At 53.1% G+C, this 8,660-nt stretch overlaps 1 protein-coding gene across 8 annotated transcripts in view; it reads left to right on the top strand.

The window, feature by feature from the left end:
* Nucleotides 1–1,130: 1,130 nt before the first annotated feature.
* Nucleotides 1,131–8,660, top strand: part of PCDH7 (protocadherin 7) — a 422,884-nt gene continuing 415,354 nt past the window's right edge. For all 8 annotated transcript variants that reach the window (XM_043572816.1, XM_043572814.1, XM_043572813.1 and 5 more), the window contains exon 1: nucleotides 1,131–6,494. In XM_043572816.1, coding sequence (XP_043428751.1) covers nucleotides 3,309–6,494 — 3,186 coding nt within the window. In that variant the 5' untranslated portion in view covers nucleotides 1,131–3,308. The remainder of the gene's footprint in view (nucleotides 6,495–8,660) is intronic.

The following is an 8,660-nucleotide window of genomic DNA, read 5'->3' as shown; positions in this document are numbered from 1 at the left end:
GCTGCAGATATAGAGCGGAGTGGCTCGGGAGGCGGCGGGCTTGGGGAATGTGGGGGTGGCCGGGTTCCCGGCCTGGCCCCGGAGGAGAAGCCACTACACCCTGAGTGCTAAAGCTTTAGCAGACTGGAAAATACTCGCCAGCTCCCTGGCACTTTCATCCTCCGCGCCTCCACGGTCTCGCATAGGGAGACCTTGGAGATCTCTGCCGCCTCTCCCCCCATTCCTGCTGTCTGCGCCCGCCCAAACAACGGCGCGCTACATCTGCTCGTAGACTTTATTGGTGTTTGTCCTGTTTAAATCATCTTGCCTCCTCACACGGGTCTCGTAAAGGCTGAGTACCCACTCTGGACGGATTTCTTTCTGTTTTCTTCTTTTCGTCTTAAATTTTCCTGTAAGGGGAGGCCCTTCGATGCCTATAGATTGGGCAGACTAGCTGAGGACCAACCAAACCCCACCAGCAGCTTCTTTTCCCTTTTGAGATGATAAGATTCTCTCCAAACATCTCCTGCCAGCCTGAACCCCCTTAATCCTGGCGCCCCCCGCCCCCCTTAGCCCCTGAAATAAATGAAGAGCGAATGGCTACAGTTTTTAAAACACAACCGGAGCTGAGGATCTGATGAGTGAGGCAGGCTGCGGTGGCTGTGATTGAAAACTGGGGAAGCCTCGCGTGGGGGAATACCATGTACGATCAAGTGGCACAAAGTCAAAAGAAGGAGAGAAACGGAACTAGGGACACTTCGGTACACAAAGTTGCCATTAAAGTTTATTTCCCTTTTATCCAGATAGGTGACGCTACACTTTACCAGTTACTAAAGGCTGCAGGTTTCAGCTCAGAAAATAACATCGAGGCTTCCAACATGTGTTTATTCCCCAGGCGCGCGCACACACACGGTCTACCCCCGTAAGCAAGCACGACGACAGGAATGCCAAGCATTTAAACAAAGACAGGCACCACCCCACCCCCCCCAACGCCAGCCCTCCGAAGTCTGCACTCCCAAAAAAGGATCCCTCTCTAGCTCTCTCTGGAGTTTGATGTTCTCGCTTAACCACTGCAGCCCATCATGGTTTCTCAGAACACCAACGTGGCTCCCTGGGCGCGCACGCGGGATCCCCCAAGCCACTGTTAAGCCAATGCCCAAACCAACATGCGAAATCGCGAAACGGAGACACTTGAGGGGGTGGGGAACAACGTCTGAGAAGGGGGAGAAGAAGAAACCTTTCCTGACACCCGCTCCAGCGCTCTCACACTCGCACACGGCATTAGTCAGAGAGAGGAGGAAATTTACCAGCCCCGGGGAGGGAAAGCGAGTCCCCCGAGAAGACAGTGGCTGCGCTCGTTGGGAAGAGGGGGAGAGGCTTTGGCTTAAAGGGGACGGGACTGGCTGGGATTGTGCACGTAAGGAGTGGCCCCCGGCGCTGAAGCTGGGCTTTCCGGAGCCGGGTGGCTGGTTAGTACTCCCTCCTGCCTTCCTCCCTTCAGCTCTTCACCCTCCCTCTCTGCGAATGTGTAGTTTCGGCGGCTCGGCTGCCACCTCCGCCACCGCCGCCGCTGCCGCCGCCGCCGCCGCCGCAGCGGCAGTCGCGTCAGGGACAAGCTTGAGCCGCAAGCGAGCAAGCGAGCTCCCAGCAGCAACCACCACTTTGGGCAAACTTGCGGGTTTCCGGCTCTCGGCTAGCGAGCGGGAGCTTCCTACTTGCCATTCAGTGTCTTTGAGCCTTGGCAGCCCTAGGGGCAGCGAGCGCGCCCGCACCAGACTCTCCCAGACGCGAAAGGGTACGAGACAACTGCGGAATTCACCCGCCGTGCCAGGGCACTTCCGAGGAAACAACCGACTGGCACTTTTTCTCCCCTTGGCAAACTGGATATTTTTTTTTTAAGCTACTTGGCAGCTGTCTCTGACTCCACCTCCCCCCCCCCCAACCCCCTCCCCAGTGCCTTTGGCTTTTCTTCGGAAATCCGGACAGAATTGGGCATCTTTGTTAATTGCCACTGGGGGAGCCCGGCCGGGGGCTCTCGCCAGGCCAACGTCGCCTGAGCACCGAGCTTGGTTTGCTCACCTTTGAACTGCAAAGGGATCAAGTTCAGCTCGAGTTGCCAGCATTGGGACTGGGAGGAAGGCGAGGGAGCGTGCAGTAGAGAGAGTGGGAGAAGGGGAAAGGGGAAAGGAGAGGAGGGAGGAGAGAGGAGGAGGAGGGAGGAGAGAGAGGGAGGGAGGGGAGGGATCGAGAGAGAGCGGGGAGAGAGAGAGGCTGCAATCTCCTCCCTGAATCGCGCACAGCGCTGCAGATCCCAGTGCTCCGACATGCGGGCCGAATGCAGGTGAGGGAAGGCACGGACTCTGCGGCTGCGAACCCAAACTTGGGCACCGCGCGGTGCGCACGGTTCAGCCTTCGCCCCCGCGGGCGAACGGCTGCTGCGGTTTCAGGCGGCGGCTTCGTGACTAATGACCTTGCGCAGAGTTGTTAAGAAAAAAAGAGAAACCCGAGCTCTTGGGGGTGAAAAGGGACTGACTCTCTGGGTGTCTCTGAAGATGGCTCGGGCTGCTCTTCCGCGCGCGGGGGGGACCCGGACGCGGACCGCCGTGTGACGCGAGTGGTCTCCACTGCACGGTGCCCGAAGCGACCTGCCAGGGCTTTTTCATTCCCGATCTGTTGACTGGCTCCCCCGCTGCCAGAGCAGAGTCAGAGTTCAGACTGGCTTGTTGCTGGCCCCAGCGCCTCGTGCAGGAAGCAACTCACGTTTGCCTGGGCAGCCGGAGCAGAAGCTGGGTCTGGAGTGTGTGGCTGGAACGTGAATTGGACTCAACTCGAGTAGCAGCAAAGACCAACGGGGTTGGCAGGCGGGGGAAGCTGCAGGCGTGTTCCCCGCCGCTTCCCGGCTCCACCGCCCGCCCGCCGGAGCGGTTCCGGCCCCATCCGACAGAGCGGGGACGGGAGCCCGGGATTCTCCGCCCGCTGCGGGGATGACTCTGGGGGGGCGCCGAGCCCGCGGCGCGCAGTGTCCCGTGAACTGTGAGTACTGCGACTGAACGGCGGCCGGCGAGCGGGCGATTAGCACCCATTGCATGAATTATGAAACAATAACTTTCGGAAGAAGCAGAAGGAAAAGAAAAAAGAAAAAGAAGGACACCTCGCTGGTCCCCCTGGCCGACTCCGCACGCTGCTCTTCTCGCCCCCTCCCTCCTCTCCCTTCCTCCTTTCCCGGAGAGAGAAGAGGACTGGGAGGAGGGCCGGCGGCCGGCCCCGGAGGAGGGGGGCGCCGAGGGGGCTGTGACTAGAACGAGCAGTAGCAGCAGCAGCAGGAGAAGATGCTGAGGATGCGGACCGCGGGATGGGCGCGCGGCTGGTGCCTGGGCTGCTGCCTCCTCTTGCCGCTCTCGCTCAGCCTGGCGGCCGCCAAGCAACTCCTCCGGTATCGACTGGCCGAGGAGGGCCCGGCGGACGTCCGCATCGGCAACGTCGCCTCGGACCTGGGCATCGTGACCGGCTCGGGTGAGGTGACTTTCAGCCTCGAGTCGGGCTCGGAGTACCTGAAGATCGACAACCTCACCGGCGAGCTGAGCACCAGCGAGCGGCGCATCGACCGCGAGAAGCTGCCCCAGTGTCAGATGATCTTCGACGAGAACGAGTGCTTTCTGGACTTCGAGGTGTCGGTGATCGGGCCCTCGCAGAGCTGGGTGGACCTGTTCGAGGGCCGGGTCATCGTGCTCGACATCAACGACAACACGCCCACCTTCCCGTCACCCGTGCTCACGCTCACCGTGGAGGAGAACCGGCCGGTGGGCACTCTCTACCTGCTGCCCACCGCCACGGACCGTGACTTCGGCCGCAACGGCATCGAGCGCTACGAGCTGCTCCAGGAGCCCGGGGGCGGCGGCGGCGGCGGCGGCGGCGGCGGCGAGGGCCGGCGCGCCGGGCCTGCCGACAGCGCCCCCTACCCCGGGGGCGGCGGGAACGGCGCGAGCGGCGGCGGCCCAGGCGGCTCCAAGAGGCGGCCGGACGCGCCGGAGGGCGGCGGCGGGACCAACCCCGGCGGCCGCAGCAGCGTGTTCGAACTGCAGGTGGCCGACACCCCGGATGGCGAGAAGCAGCCACAGCTGATCGTGAAGGGGGCGCTGGACCGGGAACAACGCGACTCCTACGAGCTGACCCTGCGGGTGCGCGACGGTGGAGACCCGCCGCGCTCCTCTCAGGCCATCTTGCGGGTGCTCATCACCGACGTGAACGACAACAGCCCCCGCTTCGAGAAGAGCGTGTACGAGGCGGACCTCGCCGAGAACAGCGCCCCGGGGACTCCCATCCTGCAGTTGCGCGCCGCCGACCTGGACGTGGGGGTCAACGGGCAGATCGAGTACGTGTTCGGAGCCGCTACCGAGTCTGTGCGGCGGCTGCTGCGCCTCGACGAGACGTCCGGCTGGCTCAGTGTCCTGCACCGTATCGACCGGGAGGAGGTGAACCAGCTGCGCTTCACGGTCATGGCCCGGGACCGCGGGCAGCCCCCCAAGACCGACAAGGCCACGGTGGTCCTCAACATCAAGGACGAGAACGACAATGTGCCGTCCATTGAAATCCGCAAGATCGGGCGTATCCCGCTCAAGGACGGGGTGGCCAACGTGGCGGAGGATGTTCTTGTCGACACCCCCATTGCTCTGGTGCAGGTGTCCGACCGAGACCAAGGCGAGAACGGCGTGGTCACCTGCACCGTGGTGGGCGACGTGCCCTTCCAGCTCAAGCCGGCCAGCGACACAGAGGGCGACCAGAACAAGAAAAAGTACTTTCTGCACACCTCGGCCCCTTTGGACTATGAGACCACCCGGGAGTTCAACGTGGTCATCGTGGCGGTGGACTCGGGCAGCCCCAGCCTCTCCAGCAACAACTCCCTGGTTGTCAAGGTAGGAGACACTAATGACAACCCGCCTGTCTTCGGCCAGTCAGTAGTGGAGGTTTACTTTCCCGAGAACAACATCCCTGGAGAGAGGGTGGCCACGGTGCTGGCGACGGACGCCGACAGCGGGAAAAATGCAGAGATCGCCTACTCGCTGGATTCCTCTGTGATGGGGATCTTTGCCATCGATCCTGATTCCGGGGACATCCTCGTCAATACGGTACTGGACCGCGAACAGACTGACAGGTATGAGTTTAAAGTTAACGCCAAAGACAAAGGCATCCCAGTGTTACAGGGCAGCACCACCGTGATTGTGCAGGTGGCTGACAAGAATGACAATGACCCTAAGTTTATGCAGGACGTCTTTACGTTTTATGTGAAAGAAAACTTGCAGCCCAACAGCCCTGTGGGGATGGTCACGGTGATGGATGCTGACAAGGGACGCAATGCAGAGATGAGCCTCTACATAGAGGAAAACAGTAACATTTTCTCCATTGAAAATGACACGGGGACCATTTATTCCACAATGTCTTTTGACCGGGAACATCAGACCACATACACGTTCAGAGTCAAGGCTGTGGATGGGGGAGATCCTCCCAGATCAGCCACAGCCACGGTCTCTCTCTTTGTCATGGATGAGAACGACAACGCTCCCACCGTTACCCTTCCCAGAAACATTTCCTACACTTTACTGCCACCTTCAAGTAATGTCAGGACAGTAGTAGCTACAGTGTTGGCAACAGACAGTGACGATGGCATCAATGCAGACCTTAACTACAGCATTGTGGGAGGGAATCCCTTCAAGCTGTTTGAAATTGATTCCACCAGCGGTGTGGTTTCCTTAGTGGGGAAACTCACCCAAAAGCATTATGGCTTGCACAGGTTGGTGGTGCAAGTGAATGACAGTGGACAGCCTTCCCAGTCCACCACGACCCTGGTGCATGTGTTTGTCAATGAAAGTGTTTCTAATGCAACTGTGATTGACTCACAGATAGCCAGAAGTTTGCACACCCCACTCACGCAGGATATAGCTGGTGACCCAAGTTACGAAATTAGCAAGCAGAGACTCAGTATTGTCATTGGGGTGGTGGCCGGGATTATGACCGTGATTCTAATCATCTTAATTGTAGTGATGGCAAGGTACTGCCGGTCCAAAAGCAAAAATGGCTATGAAGCTGGCAAAAAAGATCATGAAGACTTTTTTACACCCCAGCAGCATGACAAATCTAAAAAGCCTAAAAAAGACAAGAAAAACAAAAAATCTAAGCAGCCTCTCTACAGCAGCATTGTCACTGTAGAAGCTTCTAAACCAAATGGACAGAGGTATGATAGTGTCAATGAGAAGCTGTCAGACAGCCCAAACATGGGGCGATACCGATCCGTTAACGGTGGGCCTGGCAGTCCTGACCTGGCCAGGCATTACAAATCTAGTTCTCCATTGCCTACTGTCCAGCTTCATCCCCAGTCACCAACTGCAGGAAAAAAACACCAGGCCGTACAAGATCTACCACCAGCCAACACATTTGTGGGAGCAGGAGACAACATTTCAATTGGATCAGATCACTGCTCTGAATACAGCTGTCAAACCAATAACAAGTACAGCAAACAGGTAAGATGTATTCCAAGTATATGTAAATATCCCAGAAGAGGTGAAATAACTCTGAGGCAGAGAGCACCTTCTGTGAAGTTTTGCTTTCTCCCTTTTAAAGCTATGATTTGAAAACTTAACAGCAGTAATTTAATGTTAATTCCTATGTCATCGGTTGAGTGAGCATGGGCCATCTACACGAGGTGGACCACTGTATTTTGTAAGTTACCCACCCACTGTTTACAAAGTTACTAACAGACATGGAAGTAGGCAGCGTTTTGCCCATCTCTTTGAACTTGAGGGCACTAATTCATCCTACATTTTCTGTTTTCAGGATAAATAGGTAAATATTGGTTGGCTGGTTAGCTTAGACCTGAAATTGTTTTGTTTTGTGGCTATAAAGTGGATAATTACATCCAGAGAGAAAATTTCTGAAGTTACTACTGGTGCCTATGCAAATTGCACAGTATAAAAGTTTTAGCCATGCTATGTATTATGCAAGCTTTTACAGGTAACGGAGGCCGATTCGTGCCAATGTGGTACCAAGTCTGAGATACTTAAAAACTGGCTACTTTGACAAAAATGTTGGCTTAAAAATATCTAAGGATACACAAATGTCATGTGAAACTGACTTTTTAATACCTCGATATCTGTAACAGTTAAACTTCCGTGAGGATATGCAGGGAGCATTTGTATTCTTCATGTTTGGTGTAAGGGTTTACAAGCAAAAGTAAAATTGCATGACCCACTTTTTATTTAAGCCAAGCAACAGAAATGTTCATGTCGGATGCACTGTGTGCAAGAAAATTTTGGTATGCATGATGATATCTGAGACTATTAAGGTGGTATAGAATACGATTGTTTCCCAGTGAAATGTGGAAACAGATCTTAAAAACATATTTTGAGATGGACTTCAGAAAATAGAAAATCTGTTTTTGAAAGTTCTGCTTGTGTGATATATGTAACACTCACAAAGTTTACTTTTCACACCTGCCAAGGTCTGACACTCAGCAAGGTAAACCTTTTGGAAACTGCTGTGTCTAGGGCTGTAGCAACCCCATGAATAAAATATCCTATATTTCTCATCATCAGAACTCATTTCAGAAAACACATTTATGACTGTCAAATAATATCGAATAATAGCTTCTCTATTAAATATGCTTTGCATGTGCAATGTACAGTCGGAGAAGAATGAAGGCACAAGAACTTGTTTTATGGCCTCATTAAAGATGTTATTGATGGGCTCATCAAAGATACTATAGAAAAGAGATATTAATTCCTTATTGCTTTCACAATCTTAAAAATTAGTTTCCTAAAGAAATATCTTCTACTCATAGTACTCTACTGTAGCTATTTGGATAAGGAGAACATAGCTTTTATATCCAATAATCAAAGCAATCCACGAAAATACAGGTCCGAACTACATTACGTTAAATTGCTTTCGAAAACACGTGATGCATGTGAAAGCCTTTCTTTCTTTTAACCTGAAATTTGATAACTGGAGAGTTTATATCTGTTGTGTTATTGCTTCACCTGGAGTTAGAAGGAGATTTTTGTTTTGTTTGGGGTACTTTTATCGGACAATTCTAGTTAAAATAATAGTACAAAGATGACTTATAAAACGCCCACAAATAAACTTAGATCTATAGAAATTCCCTGGAAAATGATAACTTGTAGTGCAGAAGTGTGTGAAGAGGTCTTTCTGCAGAACGTTTACTTCTTCCCTGTCATCCTAATAGGACTTTTTATCTTGTGGCTGAATGGCATTTGCATTCTAAATTGTGTAATCTGAAACTTTGGAGGGGACATATCAAGTGGCAGATTTATAGATATTTTATACAACCGCCTCATATGTTCTGTGCTGTCACTTAAGCTTTATTTGGCTCATCAAATGAGGTTGGCTCTGGATTCTTGAATATTTAAGACAGCCAATATCAAGACTGTTGTGGCATCCTGTTTAAAAGGCAAAGTGATATGCTTATAAATAAACTAATGTATGGTGCTAGGCTCTTAACAGAGCAAAGAAGTCCATATACCAAAATAGAAAGCCTACAAAACCATTGGTCTCAATCATGCAGTTTGCCAGAAGTGACTGGAAAACTTATATGTTGTTAGGTGTTCAAAAGATGTGTGAAGTTTTGACCACAATAAATAGCTGAACTAAAATGAAATAAGGGAGAATGAAAC

Source organism: Prionailurus bengalensis, chromosome B1 (assembly GCF_016509475.1).
Source record: "Prionailurus bengalensis isolate Pbe53 chromosome B1, Fcat_Pben_1.1_paternal_pri, whole genome shotgun sequence".
Classification (NCBI taxonomy): domain Eukaryota; kingdom Metazoa; phylum Chordata; class Mammalia; order Carnivora; family Felidae; genus Prionailurus; species Prionailurus bengalensis.
This window is presented reverse-complemented; position numbering and strand designations above follow the sequence as displayed.